The following is a 24,278-nucleotide window of genomic DNA, read 5'->3' on the forward strand; positions in this document are numbered from 1 at the left end:
ACGGTACGATACGAACTACGATTTTCGAATTTCTTAGTAGGCTCACTGATGTGACACAGACACAATGCGTAACGCATACCCACTTGGTGCAGCTTACAATTTTTCTGCGCCAAAGAGATGTTCGTGTAAGCAATGATGGCTCTAATGAATACATTTTTGCATGAGACGCTTGACGCTAGCAATCTGCATTTTGATCCTGCGGTTGGAGTTGTTTGCGGAGAACGATACGGGCACTGAACTGAAAACAGGAAGACAGGAAGAATATAAAAGTAAGATAAAAAAAGCAATAACCCAAGATCAATGAAGACCGATATCTAAAAATTTAAATAATTTAAGTTAAATTAACCGTTACAAAGGTAGAGGCATTTACCGACCACATGCATTTGCATTTGCTTTGGAATTTCAACCTTATTGCTTTTATAATATGTCATAATAGCCATTGTAATTGTTGAAAATACGACGAGCTTTGTGGTAGTATGCTGCAATAAATGGGGCCTTATTAATGAATTATTATTTCATGTTTTTCCACAGACATGATATCCATGTATTTTTCATCTTATTAATTAAAGACACAATATAGTTTCTCAGTCCAATAGTACAGATAGAAATACAAGCACAGAAACTATGATATAGGATTTTTCTAGCAAGGTACTATGTTATAAAAATACCTGGCTTCATGGCGTCATTTTTTTCGCGATCTTCAATAACAAAAATAAGCAGCTGCAATATCTCGGCACACTAATCGCAAAATCGCCTAAACTTCAAAATACTACAAACTTACGTTTCGACAAGGAGTACTTAGGTTCAGTAATAGTAGTATTTCCAACCAAGTACCTACCGCTTGCCTTTCAGAACTTTTACCATATTCTATGATTCTTAATATATTAAGCAGGGTGTGCTTCTGGACAGTAAAGTTGTACACATCATTTAGAATCACCGCGAACTTTTCCTAAAAATAATATAAATAAATAATGTTTATTATATTGTCATTTCCGCAAAAATATGCACCGGTCTACACTATAAGTATAGAGCCGAACTAATATACAATTTCCTGCTTCAATCTAGTGTTAAAGGTGTTAGGTACTGGCAAAGAAATGCAAACAAAAAAATAATGATAATTCAAGAGAATATGTCTGAATCATAATGTCGTACACAGTACTGTCTAACTCAAAAAAAAAAACTTTTTGATGGCAAAATAATTGAAGAACCTTTAAAATAGTTTAATGGAACCATTCAATGGGAAATTAAATGAGATTAAAAAAAAAATTAAGTACCTACCTAACTTTTATTATTATTTTGAATACCCGAAATAAATATATGTTGTTGTAGTGTAAAACTCGACCAGCCTAAGTACCTACCTACCGGCTCCGGTGACTATATTATCGTCTCGGATAAATAGCTCGCTTTATGCTTTTGTTGTACAAACTTCTATTGTTTTGCCGTCAGGACAGCAGTAAACCAGATAAAGAAGGACGTGCAGGCGATCTGCGCGGATAAGCGTTTTGTGTGGGCGCGCAACGCGACAGTGCTCTTCGCGCGTGGCATCCAGCAGCGACTCACGCGCCCTGGCAGATACGCACTCGCTGACGGGTAAAACGATCTTCAGGCTTTTTTTATTTCTGCTTTTGGTCTCTGATGGCTTTTACAGATTTAAGACAGGGTGAGCTGCCTGACGAGCCACTCAGCTACAGAGGAACTTTAGTCATAGCATACCAAGGCTGGGTCCAGATATAGTCGGAATATCGTCGAAAAGGGACTTGTTTGAATTAAAACTATGTATTGTGATACAGATACAGAGACATAATTATTAAAATAAGGATACACGGGCCACTCTCGTACCTATTGGGTAGGTATGGTGAGAACCACGGATTAGTTCGAAATTATGTCGTTCATACCTCGATTAGGTACAGTCAGAATAAACTTGAGCAAAAAAGTTTATTTGATCAAAAATATCTGAACACGCTTCTACGCCGTTAACAATATAGTCGTGTTCAGATATTTTTGACCAAAATTTTGCTCACAAGCTTATGAAATCGACTGTACTCGCTTAATATTAAGGTCGTGTGTAGTTTTATAACTTTGGCCTAATCGATAAGTAAATTTGAAGTTGGCTGCACTGTATCCCGATCGGGATCCGGCCTGCTTCCTCGTCTGGTAACTATCGACTTTATTTCGGAGCCTGTTTAACCTCCTGAGGCCCGACGTAAATTTTCTGCTATCTCAATTTAGGAAAGTTAAGTCAATTAAGTTAGGAATCCGTGTATGAAATACGTAGGTACTAAGCTTTAAAGTAAGCTTAAAAGTGCTATTTTTTATTAGGGTCATGTTATGATTATGATTATGATACCTATAATTATGATACCTATAATTCATTGTATATTCCAGTATGCTACGATTGTCCAACATCATAATGGATGAAATTTGTGGTTATATGAAGATGAAGACTCCGTCTCGGCGATGCACACATCCGAAAGCGAAGTTTATGATGGAAATGTCAGATAAGGTTACAAAGAACTGATGATATTTTATATTTTTTAGGGTTCTGTACCTAAAAGGAGCCAACGAACCCTTATTATCTCAGGCTCTTCTGCCTCTCCGTCCGCCCGTCTATCCGTTTGTCGCAAAGCTATTCCTTTCAGTCGAACAGGTGCTTAGACATGACTTAGACACTTGTTTTCGCATTATGTGTTATAAATACACAAACATTACGCCTGTATTCCCAAATGGGGTAGGCAGAGCACACTAAACGTTACCGCTTCGCTTGTGTTATAAATAAAATTGAAATTAAGTTAAATTTTTCCTGTCTAACAGGTTGCAGTTTGGATTGACGAAATCCTTTCGGAATCGGACGATCGAATGCTGATGATGGACTTTGATGAAGACGAAGGTTAGTCTGAAATTGTTTTACCTATTCACTAATTTCAGTGAATATGTAGAGCATTTGACCTACCTACTCGTATCATCTAGTTTCAGTAGGTAGGTAGGTACACGGCACGTACAAGTCTTTATGGGAACATTTGTCATCAGTTAAGTAAGATACCTGCTTAATTTTTTTGCCTGCATCGCTATTTGGCACGGCGGAAGGTAAGTCCTAGTTACATTGAAATTGTGGCAACTGTTCTTATAAAGCGTATAACTAAAAAGACCTGTCAAATTGCAGCCCGAGAAAAGGGACGATTTATTTGAACAATTGTCAACAAATTCAATCGCTTTTCTCGGAGCAGCAAACTGGACAAGGTGCGTACTTAAGTTATATAAAAAAGTTTGTCTTGTTCCTGAAGAAGTGGAAAGGAGCGTTTTGGATGCAAGCAGACCGCCGTCAGTACAGTCGATTCCTCATTCGGGTGTTTGCGCACCCGAAAAGGACACCTCAACCCCAGGCACGACCCCTGAAGCAACCCCTAGCGGGACTCCCGGCTCGACTGTGGCCCCATCGGAATCGCCCGGGTCCACTCCCACTGCTTCCAAGACAAACTTAAACAAATAAGGTAATTGATCTAATACCTTCTTAAATCTTGACACTACATTATAAAATAATAACCTAACCAACAAAAAGTTGGAAAACCGCCGACTTTGTCACTTCAAAACATGTCTAAGAACCATCGCTAGAAAACCTGCTATCAAATAAAAAAAACCGCATTCAAATCGGTCCACCCGTTTAAGAGCTACGGTGCCACAGACAGACAGACAGACACGCACACAGACACACAGACATACAGACACACATAGCGGTCAAACTTATAACACCCCTCTTTGCGCCGGGGGTTAAAAAAGACAGGTTTATTTGTCCTATACTGCTGAATCGTAAAACAGCCAAGCACATAGTTTTCAACCCCCGACGCAAAAAGAGGAGTGTTATTATACCTGATATCTTCAAAGCGAAGCGAATGAGGATTTCTGTGACAGACTAGTTGACGCTAGTGCTAGTATAGTGAGGTTCGTTTGACAACTTTGACATTTGCGTCACGCTCGTGATTGGTTAAATACTAAATGAGCCAATCGCAAGCAAGACTGTAACGTCCGTCAAAAGGACCTAGCGATTCTAACGCCCTCTAGCCTCTAGCGATATTTCACCTATCAAGAAACCCTCATTAAATAACAATAATGAAATATACAAATATTGTTGCAGATTTACTAGGAATTACTAGGGCTGCTGCTGATGGGTTTGCTGACGACTTTCTCAACATGATGGGCGATGTAAGTAAACAACAATGTTTGTTTTAGAATTTATTAGGAATTATTGTGTTAAATTTAACAAAACATACAATTTATTAGGATTTGGCATTCCTCGAGCCGACAAAGAAGAACATCAACTATCAAGTCAATGAATTTAGCTTAGAAACAGTCCTAAAAATACACATCAAAGATAGACCACAACCAACAGCTCCTACTTGAAATCGCCATTAAAAACGAAACTAGGAAGAACTTGTATGACAACAGTAATATTGTATAAGGAATCCAAGGACGAGAGAAAGAGTTCAATACGCCATTAGAATTAAAAACAAAAATATAGTAAAATATAATTTAATAACTGTTCGTTTAATTTTAAGAATACGAACCTTACATTATTAACGTACAAGTGAACACGTTTCAAGGTAATGTTACGATTATATTTCTTATTCAGGCATTCTTCATTTTTCATTCGGGACCTCATTTCGTATTAAAAAAGGCTACTCTTATACGTGTTCATTTGTACTAAAATGAAGAATGAAGAATGATTGAAGTACCTATAGGTAGTAGCATAAAGTAGGTACATAGTAGGTAGTAGAGCTATAATCATTTGGTAGAGCACGTTTTATTATTCTTTTTTTTATTATTTTCAGGGCGGACTCCTAACTGGACGTATGTAGCAACTTATTTTATTGGTCATGCATACCTAATATTATATAGCTATACGCATCATGTTGTTTGAGTTTCTTATATTCAGAATGTAAGTTGTAATGTTTATTTTTTATTTCAGCGACACCAGCTTACCTAAAGTTTACAGGTACTTCTCGGAATAGTATTATTTTTTGAAATCGATGAGTTCCCAAGCTTTTGACTCTCATTTATTTTTTATTATTTTGGAATAGGGGAAATGTTAGAGGCATTCATGATTTTAACGGACTCCATGACTAAGAAGGGAAAGGAGCAGCTACTTTCCCACGGAAAATTCCAGCAGACCTATGCCGAAGGCGCTGATGAGTAAGTTATCCTTATTTGTATTGTATTTAAATGGAAAAGCGAGTCTGTGCCCGTATCGTAGACTCGTTGTCTTGACGGTTTTAGCGCCTAAAGTTTGTTTTAAGGATATCAATAATTTAAACTGCACCTAATAATTTTTCACCTTTGTTTTTAAAGATTAAAACAAGCACCTGACTTTGAGGCTACGGAATTCAACACTACGTTAGCAAAGCAGTTGAATAACGACCTCACAGAATTGGTCAAATCAGACACTCCACCAAATATAGCTCCATTTATGAAAGGTTAGTCCTAACACTTTTTTACTTTTCTTTGTTATTCCTGCAGTATTTCTCATAAAAATATATTTTACATTTGTTTTCAGATATGGTTGAGATCTGTTCAAATTATCTGGCGCAGGTCGCGGAAAATAACAGTAAGTTATGTAGCTAACAATTTTAAATATTTGCTATGATAACTAGTATATTTGTGCTGAACGACTTCATTGTGTTTAAATTTACCAGAGGACAAGGGGCCTGCCTTCAAGGCACTGGTGAAACAAATGAAGACAAAATCCAAAGAGCAACTGTATCAAAAAGACAAATCTCAACGAACTTTCGGACAAGCAGCGACGGAGTGTGTGAAACATATTTGAAATATAAATAGGTTCAAAAAGAGAACAGTTTTGTAAAGATTGACATATTTTCTCCTAGGCTTGAGAAGGCTAAGGGATTGGACAGCGATTACGACGACCCTAATCTATCCCAAGAGATTCACTCAAAGCTGTCTAAAATGATGGAAGGAGTCACGCCCGCTGATTTAAAAGAAGAAATGTCCGGTATTAAGTTTTATTTTTCTTATATTCACCTAAACCATTGTAAAATTCAGTTTCCAAGAAATTGCACACTACTTCATGAGAGTTTCTTTAAGGATTGTAAACCAGATCAATCAAAACAAGCGCAAATTTTGATTTTGCAATATACCTAGGCAGGTAATTCAAATGTTGTTTTTATTTACAGAGACTGTGGATATATGTTCGAAATATCTATCCCAAAATGCTGTGAACGAGAGTAAGTTCGCTTTGCGAGGCCAAAATGTTCTATATGTCTAATGTAATAATGACCATCGCGTCTTGCTTTGTAATATTTCCAAAGACTTACGAAACAATATAGTAAATTCTTTCTAGACGAACGTGGACCAGCTTTCGATATTCTTATAAAGAAGCTAGAAACAGACGGAGGACATGATTTTACGCCACAGTACAAAGAACTAAGCAATAAATACGCAGCAGCCTACACGTCAGTCATTTTTCAGAATAACTTACCTATAATAACGTCACTTTATCTAACTTGTATTTTTAATGTCTTTGGTTTTTACATCAAGTTGGTACTAATATTGGAGAATTTATTGATAAAAAACTAAGTGACGTCACCTAAGTCAGTCAAAGATGAGCTCTATTAAATGTTAAACGACTTCCTATCAAATGAAATAGTCGCTAAAGTCAAACTTTCAAGTTGACAGATACGTCTTATTGCGTCACACTTTCTAGCGGTGACATGGTGTCGTATGGAATTCACTCACATAAAAAATGTACGAAAAATGTACTAAATTGTACGCTAATTAAAAAAAATACTACACGTAGTTACGAGAAAACAGTATGATCAATTTGTCACCGCCATACGCCACTGCATCCAGACCACAACCACCATGTCATAATGTAATAAGTAAAATATGTGGAAAATCCTTAAGGATTACTTATACGTATAAGTGAGCCAAGGACTGATAATGGGTATGGCTATCAGGTTGAAGGCAGCGCCGGGTTTCTCCAGCGTAACTCCAGACCCGCCCACAGTTTCTACTTTTAACGAATCCCTGCACAGAGCCGTTGATGACGTTACTCCATCAAAACTTCAAGCAGATATGAATGGTTTGTTGTCGGTTTCTGTTGCTAATCATTAAGTCCTTTATCATGAAACAAATTCAGTTATTTAAAGGATATTAGATGAGATACAGTCAAGATCAGATATCACAAAATTGCGAAAAATATTTTTAAAGAATATTTATGTAAGTCTTGCAACTTTGCGTAAATGCATATTTTTGAACTTAATTGCACCTTTTTTTTATTCAACTGGATGGCAAACGAGCAAGTGGGTCTCCTGATAATAAGAGATCACCACCGCCCATAGACACCTGCAACACCAGGGGGATTGCAGATGCGTTGCCAACCTAGAGGCCTAAGATGGGATACCTCAAGTGCCAGTAATTTCACCGGCTGTCTTACTCTCCACGCCGAAACACAACAGTGCAAGCACTGCTGTTTCACGGCAGGATTAGCGAGCATGATGGTGGTAGCAATCCGGGCGGACCTTGCACAAGGTCCTACCACCTGCAAAAACTTCGATACCAACTACTTACTATGTTTTTATTATTTATTTTGCAGAGCTAATAAACCGGTGTTCTAATTATTTATCGGCTTTCGTTCGAGATAGGGGTGAGTATTGTTACTAATAAATTACTCGTAAATAAGTAGCAAGGTTTGGTGTCTCATTAATAGCTTCTTTTTATCTTTAACAGATAGAGCTCTACAGGTAGTACTTAAGGCGATGAAAAGCAATGGGAGTAAAGAATTAGCAAAAAGGAATAATTATGCTATGAATTATAGTACAGGAGCAACAGAGTGAGGACCTTTAACCACTTTATACCTAGGTACCTATTGTATTTCTATTGACATTATCTATATTGCTTTATTTTGATTACAGAGTCGAAACTGCACCAATGCTGGTACCATTTCTGCCCGTCAAAGATATTGCCGATGAAAATAAAGAGAAATTAACTAAAGATGTTCAGAGCACTACACCTCCTGATTTGAAAATTGCCGTGAAGAGTAAGTAACTGTATTCTAAATAATTTATCGAATAAGGCGTTACTTTGCGGAGGTCCATATCAATGAACTGAAAGAAAAGCAAGGAAGGGTGAGCAAAGAATTTGTTTTAGTTCATTTACCTGTATTCTTTGTGAACGTGAGCTACTAAGAAATTACTCTTAAATATGTAATATCTACAGATCTACAGAAGACTTCTTTCTTACAGGTATATATTTATTTTCTAGCATGGTGAACATTTTAGCGTTTAGACCGCTCGGGTTAAACGTTATCCATCCTCGATTATTACCACGGAGAGATAAGACAAGTAGTAAAACTTTGAACGAATCAGACTCAGGATATCTTTCTACCTGATTTAGTTTTTTTTTAAGAATATACAACAATAAACTCAAAAACTACTGGACTGATTTCAAATTTTCTTTCACCATTATTTTATATTCATTATTATAAAAGATTAGCGTTCCCTACTAAAACTTCAATAATATCTACAAAAAACTTTGCGGTACCATAATATGTCGAACTACTGTAGTTATGTCACTAGGTGTTGCCCGCGACTCCGTCCGCGTAATATTCGTTTGTAGTTATCCCGCGGGAGCTATGCAGTTTTCTGGGATAAAAACTATCCTATGTCCTTCCCCGGGAGTCATACGGTCTAGACTAGACGTGATTGAGTAACAAACATCCAAACATCTTCACAAACTCTCACATTTATAATATTAGTGGGATAACTACTTTTTTATGATTTAAAAATTAATAGAAATACCGACCAAAATTAAATCATGTTATCCAGACCATTTCATTAATCCTTATCCAAATAAATCATTTCATATTCAAGACTGTTTCAATACCTGTGGATTACTTATTAGGGTTCCGTAGTCAACTAGGAACCCTTATAGTTTCGCCATGCCTGTCCGTCTGTCTGTCCGCGGGTAAGCTCCGAGACAGTTAGTACTAGAAAGCTGTAATTTGACATGAATATACATATCAGTCACGCCGACAAAGTGGTACAATAAAAAAAAGTAAATAAATTTTTTTTAGGGTACCTACCATAGACTTTGTTAATTTTCTTTTGTACAATAAAGAGCTTACATACATACATACATACATACATAGACGTAAAGTTGGGGTGATTTTTTTTTCTCGACTAACCCTATATTGTGGGGTATCGTTGGATAGGTCACTTAAAACCATTGGGGGGTTGCTATGACAATTTTTCTATTCAGTGATCTGTTTGCGAAATATTCAACTTTAAAGTGCAAAATTTCATTGAAATCGAGCGTCCCCCTCCCCCCTCCCTCTAAAATCTAAACTGTAGGGTGGAAAAACTGACTTTGACTTGATTTGACTAAATTCAAAATGGTAGTAAATATATCAAATTTACAAGGAAAATTATAGCGGCTAAGATTGCTTGAGAATTAGTAGTAGTTTAGAGTAAAATATACCTAAACTTGGAAGATTCAGTACACAATACGAAATCCTTAGAAAAATATTATTTGATTTTTTCGTAATGGCTACGGAACCCTATCCTGGGTGTGTACGACACGCTCTTGGCCGGTTTTTTGAATTATTCGAATCGGACATTCCATTGACAGATATTAAAAATATCAACCCTATCAAAAAATGCATGAGATACAATTTACTCTACGTCGACGCGCCCGGCTTCGCGCGGGTATAGTTTTTGGGAAAAAGAGCTGAAAAATGTGGGTGATGTGCCTTTCTGCCAGACTGTCCAAATCATTTTGAAAATTGTACCCGGGCGGAGCCGGGGCGGGGCGCTAGTCATAACATAAAATATAGAGACCCTCTATCCTCTATGTAAATTTTCGAGTTTCTTGGTTAATGGATTGGGTCTGGGCATCAGTAATTTTTTACGGTTCCTTAGACAACTAGGAACCCTTATAATTTCGCCATGTCTATCCGTCTGTCCGTCTGTCTGTCTGCGGCTAAGCTCAGAGACCGTTAGTACTAAGCTGTAATGTACATATCATGTTTGGCATGAATCTACATATCAGTCACGCCAACAAAGAGGTAAACAAAAAAAACTAAAAAAAAATTTTTAGGGTACCTGCACAGACGAAATCTGGGGGTGATTTCTTTTTTCTAGACTAACCTTAGTGTGAAGTATCGATAAATAGGTCTTTTAAAATTGGGGGCTTGCTAAGACGATTTTTCGATTCAATTATTGTTTGCGATGTGCTTCATTAAAATCGAGCTTCTCCCCTCTCTGTAAAATCTGAACTGTTGGGTGGAAAATTTTTAAAAAATCAGGATGGTAGTAAGTATATCAAATTAAGGAGGAAAATTATAACGGCTAAGATTGCTTGAGAACTATTAGTAGGTAGTTTAAGAGTCAATAGCAGCCTATGGTACCTATAAATAAAAACCTAAACTTGGAAGATTCCGTACACAATACGAAATCCTTAGAAAAATATTACTTGATTTTTTCGTAATGGCTACGGAACCATAACTTAGGCGTGTCCGACACGCTCTTGGGCGGTTTTCTTATTATTTATATAGGTAATAAGATTGCTAATATTTGCAGGTGCGGTCACGGACGTCTCGAAACATTTGTCGCAGCCCATTGCGCTAAGGAGTAGGTTCTCAAGCCAATGAGGGCTATCGTTTTTTGTCTCACTAGATGGCGCACTGTTGCGTGAGGTTTTTAAGTATGGCTTTCAAAGTCTGTTATTACGGGCGTGAAAACAAAGTTTAGATTAAAATCATATTTAATACACCTTAAAACCGTACCATAAAAATATCGAGCATGCCACAGTGTTGCATAGTCCCCGTTTTGTTCGGAAAAAAGGGAGGTCAAAGGTTTCCGAAAGACAAAAACTGTCTCAAAACATAGACATTCATTGCCCCGGAACGCATATTTGCCATAATTAATTTCAGATATTGCAAGATATTCACAAAATTATTCTAATTATAAATAAACCCGCGTAGCTAACCCAAAAACTATGAGATTTGACATTTCGGAGACCTCACGCTACACTAGCGCCTCTAGTGGCGAATTCATACCCGATAGCCCTCATTGATAAGACTTTTTAGGAACTGTATCTGACAAGAAAGCTGACCGTTTCCTTTTCATTTTTATAAAGGTGGGGCGGCAGGTGAACGCTATGGATTGGCTTACTTGGGGAAAATGATGAAATCTTTGGGAACTAAAGTCCTATTCAAACACAAATCATACGGACAAACCTATTCCGATGGTTCAGACGTGTGAGTATTCATTGGTCCTCTTGTTCAGGCGCTAAGTATTTTGAAATTAATCCAAACAATATGGGACGTGGCTAATATTATGCGAGGAATTTTATTATGCGCTGCGCTTTCGAGTGTGCCCGCGTCTTAAAATATCGTAAGCGACAAAACATATTTAATTCGTTTGAAACTATTATAGGTACCTAATTGAAAAAAAAATGTCTTTCTATGAGATATTTTTGTTGTGAATTTATTACTTATAACTTATAGCATATTTGACTTATTGTACGACTCGTGCAATTTAGTAATAATCCGAACATTACGAAATTGTAGCTTAGGGAGCCAAAATCGACTAATCGTGTTTTTGGTTCTTGGCAATGGCGGACAAATATAAAGTCAAAGTCAAAGTCAAAATATCTTTATTCAATTTAGGCTATAACAAGCACTTATGAATGTCAAAAAAAATCTACCACCGGTTCGGAAAAACCTCTGCTGAGAAGAATCCGGCAAGAAACTCAACGAGGTATATATATATTTTTTTTTAAAACAGATTTACAATATTATTAAATGATATGTATACTTACATCACAAGTATTTAACACAACTTTATTTTTAACACAGTAGGTTCGCTATTTGAAGGGATCGCTAATGCGGATCGGAATTATTTCCAAATATCCCTGTCCATGATATAATCATTAACTTTATAATACGCCTTTGATATTAATGTCTTCTTGACAATAGATCTGAATTTTGTATCCGTTTCATTTATAATATTTTTTGGAATTTTATTATAAAAACGTATGCAATTTCCCAGAAAAGACTTTTTGGTTTTAGCCAGTCTGTAAGATGGAACTTTAAGCTTCCCTGTGTTTCTAGTAGCCTTTGGCTTATCGACGTTAGTGGGAAAATCACATATGTTCTTCCTAACATACATGATTATTTCAAAAACATAAAGCGACGGCAGGGTTAGGATATCTGTTTCCTTAAAAAAAGATCTTAAAGATTCACGCGTCTTCAAATTATAAATTGCTCTAATTGCTCTCTTTTGTAAGATAAAAATTGACTCAATGTCTGCAGCAGATCCCCATAAAATAAGGCCGTACGAAATAATGCTATTAAAGTAAGCAAAATACACCAACCGTGCCGTCGCCACATCGGTTAGCTGCCGTATTTTCCAAACTGCAAAAGCAGCAGAGCTCAATCTACCCGCGATTGCTGTGACGTGAGGTCCCCACTGTAGTTTAGAATCGAGCGTTATTCCTAAAAATACTGTTGATTTTACAAATTCAATAGTTTGACCATTTAACTTTATATTAGAAACTGAATTCGAGCTAGATGAATTTATCAACGAGAATTTAATACATTTAGTTTTCTTAGGATTTAGTAACAAATTATTGGCAGCAAACCATGCGGATATCACGGACAGGGTTTCATTGGGCTCAATGAAGTCGGTATCTTTTCTACTAACCTTGAACAGTAAAGACGTGTCGTCAGCAAACATAACTATACCCGACTTTTGGCTTACCATATAAGTAAGGTCATTTACATAAATAAGATACAGGAATGGGGCAAGAATGGATCCTTGAGGCACTCCCATTTCGACCACAGATCCCTCCGATACCGTTCCGTTAATCGCTACCTTTTGCTTTCTTTGTGTGAGGTAAGATTTAATGAGTTCTAAAGCGAGGCCACGAATGCCATAAAAATTTAACTTACAAATTAAAGTATCATGATCCACACAATCAAAAGCTTTCGAAAGGTCGCAGATACACCTATAGCGTCATGTGATTCCTCCCAAGCTTGCAATATGAATTTAACTAAACTATGACCCGCGTCTGTAGTAGACCTGCCTTTTGTGAATCCGAACTGCTGTGGATGCATGATTTTATGGGTATTAAAATGCGAGATCATTTGCGTCAGCATTATTTTTTCGAATATTTTGCTAAACGCTGATAGGATGGACACAGGACGATAATCAGAGGGATTATCTTTATCACCTGATTTAAAAATAGGAACTACTTTACTATATTTCATCAAATCTGGAAATACGCCTTCATCTATACAGCTATTAAATATAAATGCTAAAGTTGGAGCAACGACATCTAAAATGGAATGTAGAACCTTAACTGAGACGCCCCACAAGTCTTCCGTTTTTTTTACTTTCAATAATCTAAAAGTCGTAATGATGTCACAGGGAGAGACATGCGTGAATTTAAAATTACTTAAGTTTGGAATAGATACATTTTGTTTTAAGAGCGATTCAGCTAACTTTGAGGAAGACGCGAGACATTTTGTCGTTTCGATGGGGATTTTTACGTTGTCGTTTCGATGGGGATGATACGAAGACACCTAGTACCTACTCGTACCTTCCTTCGAAATTAACAGTTTCTTCTAGTACATTTTGGCAATAACATCAAAAAGTGTTTTTTTTTTTCGATATATCGCCTTTATTTGTAAAGCGCAAATGTCGCAAGTTTCGTGAATGCGCGTTAGGGGTGCCGAAAATTTGCATAAAGCTGTATAAAAGTAACTGGATCTCGCTTGAAGCGCCTAAAAATCGTTATGGCCGTTTCCGAGATCACTGAAATAGATAGATAAATAAACAAGAATTACTAGCATAGGTTTGGTTTTAAACAGGTTGAAGTACGCTGGCCCACTGGAAAGTGATCCTAAAGCTGAAAACTTACAACTAAATATTAGAACTGAGTTAAATACGGGCGTTCCAAGCAGAACTGCTCCAACGATTGTCCAGAGCATGGCAGGTGAAAATTTATTTCATTTTACTTTAAAAGTAGATAAATATATTGAGGGCATCAATATGAAGAATTCCATAAAAAAAATTCTCTTTTTATTATTGCATCAAACTAAAACTGAAATATGCCAACAATAACGTTTTAAAGTTTTAAAACTACAGACGTGGTTTGCTGCTTAATTTTTTTAGTCTCTAGTTGCCGGTTGAGCTTAGCTAATGCGCGACATTTCCGGGTGGGAAACGTATTTCATGCGATTATTTAGCAATGTTAACGTAGGTATATAATAACGTTCTTTAACCCTTTGAACGCTTTCTTATTTGAATGAAGTGATCAGTCATAGGCCAAGAACTGTCGCATTTTCGAAAATGACGAATCTCGCAGTGTTGTTCAAAGTAGGCCCCTTAAGTTGTCGCTGGCGTGGCCGTCCAAAGGTTCCTACCAGGTGCCTACCAAGGCACGACTGTACAGAACACCTTTAGGTGTTCTTGGCGTTCAAAGGATTAAACCGTACGATCATAAATGTGAGGTGCTTTTTATTTAGGTACTATCGAAGACAGTGCCAAGCACCTGGCAAAGGTGGGACACGAAAAAGGCGAGGCGGTCGAACATTTGGTGCAGATGATGAAAGAAGAAGGCGACACGCCGTTAGCGAACCTTCAAGGGTACGAGCAAACGTACAAAGATGGCGCTCGAAGGTTTGTTTTTTTTTTATATTTGAGAATCTATCGATAGCGCAGGGTCAAAAGAAATGTGAGCCCTATGGTGCCTAGGACCAATGACAACCTTGAACAAAAACCTACAACCGTTGACATTAAACCTATTGTTGTGCTTTACAATACTTTCAGGATTGAGATAGCTGACAGTCTTGTTAATGAAAAAGTAGACAAAGGAGCCTATGAGGGTGTCCGAAGCAAACTCACTGCAATGAGCGATAAGAAATCTAAACCCGAACATGCTAAAGTTATGCCAGGTACAAGGTTATAGCAGCGTTTCCACGAGAGATGTGCGAGGATGTGTTGCGAGGAATATGATTTTCATTAACCAATAGAAACGCTTCATTTACCTCGCCTCGCCCCGCTCAGCTGTTTCCACCAGAGATGTGCTGTGCGAGGATGTGTAAATGAAGCGTTTCTATTGGTTACTGAAAAACACATCCCTCGCAATACATCCTCGCACATTATTGGTGGAAACGCTGCTTATATAATTAATAGGTACATAATTTATTTATTTTTATTCAATAAGTCATACTAACTCTGCTACTTTTTTCTTTACTAGCTGTTATCGACGAAACGTCAAAATTTTTGGCATCGCCATTCCCCGAAAGTAAGTAGTATTCGTTCTACTTGCAACCCATAAGAAATAGCCGAAAAGGATTTTTCGGTTTCTTCTGCACAAGTATGATACCTAACCTACATGTACGAGTATTTAAAGTAGTTAGGAGGTAGAGGAGGAGGAGTTAGTTAAGTAGTTATAAAAGGAAAAATAAACTATTCAACCCACGATTAAGTCCGGAAGCTCGGTCTGACTAGTTTTGATCTTCGTCTCTCGAGAGCCTAAGTAGGATAAATGTAACCATAGTTAAGGGTTTATCAAACTTATGGCTCCCTGCGAAAGTTTCTAGATGACAGTTGCAGAAACTAAGGTTTTTTTTTATTTCAATCATGATAATATAATATATTATTTATTTCAATAAAAGGTACAACAGGTAAGAAACATGTTACCAGTCTTGCAGCCACCATACGTAAATCTTGTCGCGAACCCGTGAACGTCGAATGGCGAACTTCTAGCTAGGGGTTCGCGTACCCCAGTTTGAGAAACCCTGCCATAGTTGAACTATTTTAATAATGTTTTTTTGGTTTACTAATGTTTCGGCGAATAACGTTTGGCAACCTGTTTAATTTCGCAACTTTTAATTTCCCAACTGTTTAATATTTCTCTCTAACAGTGAATACTTATTTCAGATTTTTTATAAAACTAACCTAACCTAACCTAAAGGGTTCTACACGATGGCTCTGAAATAAATCCTGAAATATTTACAGTTTTAAAGTTGGCGAAATAAAAAGTTGCGAAATGAAACAGGTTGCCAAACGTTACGTTGCGAAAAGGCAGTACTCGGTTTTTTTTTTCAATTTAGCTACTGCTGAAAAACGTCGTGTTCTCGCCGACCTAATGGCGAGAAAAGGCACAACCGAACTGGCGAAAGAAGGCGTCTACAAGATTGACTACACCGAGGGCGGGAAAGAGTATGTTTTGCTTACCTACTACTGAGTTGCCTAACAGTTTCACAGTCCCGAAGCAATGTGCCATCCTTCTTGCGACACGTCCCCATAGTATTGATGTAATGAGTTAATGACATGAAACGCAAATACATGTTCGTTTTGAGATACTTACGTCATTGCCATGAGGCATATGTGCCGCATGGAGATAACCGTACCAGTGGAACCACCCTCGAGGCACATGTGCCACAGTGGACACTACGCACGCACCAAAAGGATGCTGTTCCTGTGGAGATACGCACTTTTATGTCATAAACTTAGCGTTTTTAATAGAAATTAACTCTTTTGAAACGCTTTATTAAACGTGATCCTACATGGACTTGATCGGTTTTTACAAGCTTTTGTCTTCATGTCATAAATTTACCTATTTGTTTGTTTCAAATCTTACCAGTTAATTTTGACCCACTTCTATTTATGTATTAAAAATTAGTATACAATACCTGGTTTTTAATATGTTTCAGAATAATGAACGCACCAGTTGGAGTGACCGATTCCCATAACCCAGGAAAGAAAAAAGAAATGGAAGGAAAAATTAATGCCGCCATACCGGATAGTAAACTGCAGGATATGCTCAAAGGTAAAGAAGAATGAATGATGATCAGAATGAGGAAGGTAATGAATTAAATTTAATTAGAAATAACAATTTACACACACTGACTCATTAACTGGTTGCACTCTCTTTTAAGTTCAAATCTGCGATGCTTGCTATATCTACCAAACGGATTTCTTCTTCTAAGTTGCTACACTCTTGACAGTGGTTTTGGTCGTCGGTTGTCAATCCGATTAGTAATGAACCTTCATGACGATTTTTTTGGGAAAATAGTGTGATGGGTGTCCCCTTGCTTTCCATTTTGCAGTCCTGGAGTCTTGAGTTCATAGTTGGCAACAGAAAACACTGCTGCCCAAGTCCCCACTCTCACATTACGTCCCTTAATCTCCTGGTTACACGCAATGAACAAAATAAGTTCTAAGGAAGTAAACTTTTTGAATGCCGCTTATGTAAAATCACCTGCTTTAATATCTCCCACAGCGGAGCGTGCAAAAATATCTGACACATCTACTGGCCCTAAAAATAGAGTCGTATCAGATATTTATGCACCCTTTGTTGTGTCAGACATTGGTGCTGGTGACTGTACATTAACACTTGAATGCATAAACCTTGCCTTGCAATAGGTATAATGTATTCAGTATATTGCATTCAGCATATTACACGCAGAAGTTACAAGCGTTTATTAATAAGGAGGTAGGTAAATTGAAACTTATTTTTATTCAGCAAGCCGACATTCATTTATTAATTGTTTTGTAGATGCTGCTTCTGAAGGTGCAGCTCATTTAACTGACGTTGTTTATGGCAGAGGCGAGTAAAAAAAGTTTTTTAAAGTTTTTACTAACTAAATAAATCTTAGCTGGCTTTACGTTAATTAATTTTCAATTCAATATTGCTAAATTTAACTTTATGATTAAAGGCGAAGCTATGGGAGTCATTAAGCGTGGACTTGAAAAGGAAGGAGATAAAGAATTCTTAAATGTTGGCAAATTTAATAAGACGCACAAAGGAGCTGCAGATATGTACGAAACTAATGAGTTTTACTTTTGATTGATTTCTTTGTTATTAAGAGATAGATTGAATAACTTCTATTTATACTATGCCGTAAATTGAGGTTACTTTGCCCCCCACTGGGTAAATTGGTCCAATTCTGTATTTTGTTTAAATGTCTTGCAAGTCGAAGTCCCGGTACCCAATACGCTTCCCAATAAAGTGGCAACACTTAACTTTAATTTCTGCTCCAATATTTTCTTTTCTTTTCCTGTCAGACGCCACTACAGTGATATGACGGGAGTGAAAGTGAAATGATAATAATGGTGTAAAAATAAACCAAACGCCTCCTACGAATTATGAATGAAATTAAAATTTAGGCAGGAGCATTTCAGTTACCTAAACGCCGCCGGATAATATTGTTCCTATTAAAGTTTTAATAAATATACAGTTTCAGCAAGCCAGCATGATAGTAGGAGTGATTTACTTTACATAAATACATGTGTGAACATACCACAGCATAATAAATAATTTTCTAAATAAAACAAAGATTTCGAAATTTGGAGCAAATATCCGAGCAAATAGTAACCTCATTTTACGGTGCTCGTTTTCGTGACGTGTTAATAGGTACTTACTTATTATATTAACCGTTCCTCATAATAATACAGGGTGGATTTCGACGAGGGACCTTTGCGGAACTGGCAGATAGTTCAACCTTAGCACTATATTTCCCCCATAGAAACTATGGAAATATATGTTACCGTTTTCAAGTTATAGCCTTTGAAACATTCATACCAAAAACTACTTTGTGCCAACCCTAAACAGGTGGCTGGGTCAATGTTCTTACTTGTAAACAATCTTTAGACGTCAGGATATTACGTTGATATGTTGCCATTTGTCCATTCTTAGGTCTGCGTGCAACGCTAAATAAATTGTTGCAGGATTTGCAGAGGTGATTGTCTCTGGAGTATTTATGTAATTTCTTAGTTAATAATTCTAGATTGGAGAGAGATTGGAGGACATTCTAACCACAACAAATAACTCACATGACATGACATGACACTGACATTCACTCAAATGTACCCAATCGTCATAAACAATTAAAGAAGATAGTAACCTCTTTCATCATAAATAAAATCTCTCTGTTTACCTACCTAAACTGATAAAAAGGTTTTAGTTCGTTAACTCGCTTCATCAAATTATTTTCGAATTAATTGAAATTGGTCCCTGGTTAATCAGCAATTCATACAATTGGCTGTCCTTGTTTTTTTATTTTATTTTGGTTATCGTCAAAAAAATTAATACTTAACAATATTTGACGGATATTGCGCTGAAGTTGTAGTAATAGGTTGTCATAGGACTCTTCATTCGCCGAGCCGAGGTAGAACCAACGCATTTTTTACAACTATCGAAACTCTTTGCATGATTGAAAATCGATCATAAACCAAGAGTAATAAGTACCTATGTAGGAAATCATAAACATATCATAAATACGATGTTTGGAATGAAATTGACATTTAAGTTCATTTCATTTGCTTCCTATACATGAAAATGTCTTTGTTAAATGCACGTGGATATTTAATTTGCTCATGTTATACGCGAGCTGCAATTATAATGCGGTTGAAGCTTTACGACCACCACACCCAACAGGTAGTAGGACAATTTTACGTGCTTGTGATCGTGTCGCCAACAATCAGCCCGTTGTACCAAGAACAGCTCAGAACGATCAACGTGGAGGACCCGGTCTTGCGGCTAAACTTGAAGAAAGAATACTGCGGTATTTTGAGCGGAATCCAAGAAAAAGTTCGAGATCAGCTGGTCGACATTTCGAAATAAGTCATACCGCAGTACTAAAAGTTCTTAAACGTGCCCGCCTTCACCCTTACAAAATACATACTCGGGCACGGGCTGCAGCGTGTATTATTAGACACGGAGGAACATTTGAACACCGTATGTAAAAATTGTAATAAAGTAACTGATAGTCGTATTTTCACATTTTATTTGATTTATTTGACTTTGTGTCATTTTTACATCAGTACGATGACAACAACTCTCGGAAATAAACGTAATATCCCGAGTTTTTCCGACGGCGATTCCTTAATCTAGCCATCTTGCCGTTATGTGCAGATGCAATATAGGGTTATCACCACAGTTAAAAATGAGTGAAATTTGTATTTTTTTTTTACTTTGTTTGAGTTTCTAAACATTATAAATCAACTGTGTATCACTTAAACGATGCAATATCTCCGCAAAGGTCCCTCGTCGAAATCCACCCTGTATAACTATTCGTAATAAACTATTTGTATCTAACAGTCTACCTATGTTCTACAATAAACATTTTTTCTGATATACGTAATATACTCAGATGCAAAAAATTTGGCCCACCCTTCATACAAAATTACCGATTCTGCATGCATACATTTGAGGGCCAGATTTTTTGGCGCTCAGTATATAATAATAATAAGTAATAATATTTATTACTTATCGAAAGAACAACTGCATTTTTTACATCACATCACTGGCCATGAGGCACATGTGTCATGGACGTACAGTCACCAGCATTAATATCTACCACAGCGGAGCGTGCAAAAATATCTGACAGGTCCTTCCAGCCCTAGAAATAGAGTCGTGTCAGATATTTATGCACGCTTATTGTGTCAGATATTGGTGCTGGTGACTGTACCAGTAAAGTCACGCATGAAACACACGTGCCTCATGGGATAGGGAACCTGTTAAACTAGTTTGCTAATGTCGTTCGGATCTTAAACCAACGGATGGGTTTTCTTTTTCTTTCTCATTTGAGCCTTCAGGAAAACGAAGAAAACCGACGAGTCCCAAGCTACCTATACATTAACATTATGGTTGTACTGTACTTTGTTTTCTCGTGTTGATATCAATCGTCCCTGTGATTACATACTGTGCGCGTCTTTTTCTCACAGATGGTCATGGTGCATTTCTTTGTGTGTATCAAACCAAAAAGGTGCATCGAGCTTACGCTTCCCATATTTTTACTTTTGATTAATTTAAATGTTTCAGTGAATTGATTTAATTTTATCCACGTACAGGTTGGACAAAGCACCTGGGTTTGGAGGAGAGAATCCTAATGGAATTATTTTAAATGAGGTTTCTGACCGAATCGGTAATGTGGATAAAGATGCGGCATCTCCAGTAGCCATACAGCATATGGATAGTAAGCAAATACCCTGTCTCTTACTAATAACATTCACACTTTTTAATTTTATCGATTAATTATCCGCTTCAACTGAGCACACGTCATTGTTATTAACGGGCAAATAAATCTAAATTAATGTTCATAGTAATAAAATTGTATATTGTATATTTAACTCAATGCATGCATGAATGAATTGATAATTTTCCCTATTTAAGTCTAAGTACGCAAAAGCCAAATTGTCTATTATGTATTTTCTCTGTAAGTGAACTTTTATATCTTCAAACCTAAAACCTAACATCAAAACTAGTGTTATTAGTAACTAACAATAAAATTGCTTTTATAGCTGCCGTGGCTCTTTCATCGGGTTATATTGCGGACCAGGCGACTAAAGAATGTAAGTATCTACGAGTACTCCATTATAATATAGTAATATTAGAAGTAACGCTTTGTCCGACTGCCCTTAAAAATCTTTTAGGAAAACTAACTACAAATGAAATAAGTTACACAATTGCAAAACAAAAACACAAAATCGCCCATAATTCAAGAGTCAAGACTCTACCATTTCGCTACCTCCCGTTCGCGTGTGTTAACCTATACCATCGACATCTATGCGCATGTGCCGTAAGGTACAACGTAGATGTCAATGACTTAAACTAATTGCAAATCTGCAACTGCAACTGTACACCACACGTGGTTGCGATTTTTAGTTGATGGGAGTATTAGTCGATTTTCGTAACACACAGGAACCGGCGGTTGAAAGTTTCAGAGCCTCGCCCAGGTATACTGAAGAAGCCGTTCAAACCCATCGACATTACAGTACCCGACCATAAAGATTGCACATCGGTTTTTAGAAAGAGATTCGGCTAATTTCGGCTTCGTAGAACGTTGTCACATGGTTGTCACGCACTACTTATGTGACGTTTGTTAGTCGTTGTACAGATGCAATAGAGTAAAGAGTTGTTGAAACCTCCCAAAACTTTAAATTGTACGATGGCATCTTTAGAAAAAGAGGGAACTATCCTTTTTCTAGTAGTTGCAATAGCTCTCTGTAAATATCCGAAGTTTACAAAGCCCATAATGGTGCAGTATTTATTTTATATAAAACGTCACTTAATAAATACGATGATTGATGGACGTTCGCCAGTGTTCGGATATCGTCGTGAACAGCCAATTGTCTTTTTCCGAAGACCGATGTGCAATCTTTATCGCCGGGTACTGTACGTTCTTTAGTTTGTTTAAGTACACTTTCAGCGCATTACTGAATGAATATTCCCATGACCGACTTTGTTTACTGTAGGTGGCCTGGATGCCAAAGGAATTGATGCGTGGGGTGGCGGTGGTGCGGGCGGCGGGTCACGGACAGGGATATCAAGTAGAGGTTCAGGTACCAGCAGGTTAGTACAGTGCTTTGCGGTATCTTTAAATATGGAACTACCGTGAGCCTCCCTCATAATGAAATAAACCCGGATAACTTTAGCTCAACTTGTTTCGGACTAATTCGTAGCCCTTCCTCCCGGAACACACGCCATGGCGGCGACTGCGGCGGAGTCGGCTAGTGTGCGTTTTGCAGCAGCCGCTGTGGCGTTTGCTCCCGGTAGAAGAGCTACGAATTAGTCCGAAACATATAGAGTTATTTGGGTGTTGACTGGATTTATTTCACTGTGAACTTTAAGGTATAAGTAGTTACAGATGTAGTGCAAAATGTTTTTCCATCGGGAAAACTCGGAATACGACGGCACCCGAAGTGTCAAGCTACTGTTACACATGCTAGTTACTAATAAGCATGCTCATGGACTGTTTACATTTGCTAGCAATAAGCATGCTAGTTTTAAGTATGCTCCTAAATAAGCATGCTCAAAACAAACACTCCGATGCACATGCCTTTTGATAGCATGCTCTCTACCGGTTCAAAGACAGTGTTGCCACGGCAATTACCGTGTTCTACGGCTTGCAGGGCAAAAAATCTCAAAATCCACGGCCTACGGCTGCAACCCTGTGGCCGTTACGGCTTTTCGCAAATTCAACGGTAATAAATTAATTAATTTATAACAAAATCACTTTTAGTAACTTTTTTTTGCTTGCAACTCTTCGTGGCACTACCAATACTAGCATGCTCACGCAACACGCAAGCGCGTTCACACTTGCATATTACCTTTTCCACTTCTACCGCCGCATCAACTAGCATGGTCAAAAATAGCAGGGCCTGCTATTAGAGAGCATGCCACTAAAATGCATGCTCGACAGCTAGTAGCATGTCCTGTACACACATGCTAGTAGGTAGAATTTGCTCGATAGTAAGCATGCTCTCGTGCTACTAACGAGCATGTGTAACAGTAGCTTTAATCAATTTGTATTAAATGAGTGACATCTGCGCATTAATTCTATAATATGGAACTATATTATTCAGTGCCAAATGACAAAGTGACAAAAGTATATTTTTTATCGAGGGACTAAAATAAGCCAATATATACCCGAGGTCTTTAGCCACCCGAGCTTTAGCAAGGGTGTATATTTATCCGAGGGTCCGACTTTTAGTCTCGAAGTGAAAACTCTATTTTTCACTTCGATTGCGAAAAAAAAATAGTAATTTCTGTGAACGAATTAATGCGTTTCTTATTCCTCCAGCCCATAAAACTCATAGGTTTTAATAAACCTTTCTAGATTTCGGCGATGCGGATCATAATTTTCACTATCACTTGACGACATTGTACGAATAATATATTTCAATCGTTTATGATTTACGCTCTACAAACAATTTCAAAGTTTTCGCGTAAGTACTTTTTTTCCAACCAGACACAGATAATATAACAAAATCGCATCGGCGAAATGGTCCATACACAAACTGGAATAAATAGAATGGCGCCACCTTCTATGCGGAAAAAACATAGAACTAAGACCACGTAGACTAAGAACGTAACATTTTCGTCATGAAAATGGTCCACACACCATTTTGGTATTTTATGCAAAAACTAAGCAAGTACTGGCTGTTTGAGTTTATCTCAGTCACTCGAAATAAATAAAAAAAAAAAATTACATTTAAGTACTCCCTAGGGACTAAAGTAATCACTTTACTCCCGCCTCGTAAGGCTATATTGACCTACTTATAGAGCATGAGGAGTGAAAAAATGATTAGTACTGAGGCTGATTGAGAGAGCACGATAAATATGAACTTTTCCGATAAAGTACGAAGGAAAATAATATTGCACTACATCTGTACTTCATGGGGTAAAAGTCTATAGACCTTGACAATGATAGATCTTGACAATGGTTCTTACACGTACTAGTTCTTATGAATATC

The 24,278-nt window shown here is 37.3% G+C and overlaps 1 protein-coding gene across 1 annotated transcript in view; it reads left to right on the forward strand.

Moving 5' to 3' along the window:
• The window catches only part of LOC141438462 (uncharacterized), a 28,161-nt gene extending 4,549 nt beyond the window's left edge, over positions 1-23,612 (forward strand). The window contains exons 5-35 of the mRNA XM_074102344.1: positions 1,447-1,590; positions 2,386-2,503; positions 2,812-2,887; positions 4,130-4,197; positions 4,824-4,842; positions 4,961-4,987; positions 5,073-5,184; positions 5,341-5,465; positions 5,546-5,596; positions 5,685-5,796; positions 5,874-5,998; positions 6,180-6,230; positions 6,347-6,458; positions 6,963-7,087; positions 7,601-7,651; positions 7,735-7,837; positions 7,920-8,044; positions 10,584-10,634; positions 11,143-11,263; positions 13,880-14,004; positions 14,537-14,690; positions 14,841-14,965; positions 15,271-15,318; positions 16,130-16,238; positions 16,733-16,848; positions 17,578-17,628; positions 17,738-17,840; positions 20,874-20,998; positions 21,324-21,374; positions 22,278-22,374; positions 23,606-23,612. Coding sequence (XP_073958445.1) covers positions 1,447-1,590; positions 2,386-2,503; positions 2,812-2,887; positions 4,130-4,197; positions 4,824-4,842; positions 4,961-4,987; positions 5,073-5,184; positions 5,341-5,465; positions 5,546-5,596; positions 5,685-5,796; positions 5,874-5,998; positions 6,180-6,230; positions 6,347-6,458; positions 6,963-7,087; positions 7,601-7,651; positions 7,735-7,837; positions 7,920-8,044; positions 10,584-10,634; positions 11,143-11,263; positions 13,880-14,004; positions 14,537-14,690; positions 14,841-14,965; positions 15,271-15,318; positions 16,130-16,238; positions 16,733-16,848; positions 17,578-17,628; positions 17,738-17,840; positions 20,874-20,998; positions 21,324-21,374; positions 22,278-22,374; positions 23,606-23,612 — 2,827 coding nt within the window. The remainder of the gene's footprint in view (positions 1-1,446; positions 1,591-2,385; positions 2,504-2,811; positions 2,888-4,129; positions 4,198-4,823; positions 4,843-4,960; positions 4,988-5,072; positions 5,185-5,340; positions 5,466-5,545; positions 5,597-5,684; positions 5,797-5,873; positions 5,999-6,179; positions 6,231-6,346; positions 6,459-6,962; positions 7,088-7,600; positions 7,652-7,734; positions 7,838-7,919; positions 8,045-10,583; positions 10,635-11,142; positions 11,264-13,879; positions 14,005-14,536; positions 14,691-14,840; positions 14,966-15,270; positions 15,319-16,129; positions 16,239-16,732; positions 16,849-17,577; positions 17,629-17,737; positions 17,841-20,873; positions 20,999-21,323; positions 21,375-22,277; positions 22,375-23,605) is intronic.
• The last annotated feature ends 666 nt before the right edge of the window (positions 23,613-24,278 follow it).

The sequence above is a fragment of the Choristoneura fumiferana genome, chromosome 18, assembly GCF_025370935.1.
Source record: "Choristoneura fumiferana chromosome 18, NRCan_CFum_1, whole genome shotgun sequence".
NCBI lineage: Eukaryota > Metazoa > Arthropoda > Insecta > Lepidoptera > Tortricidae > Choristoneura > Choristoneura fumiferana.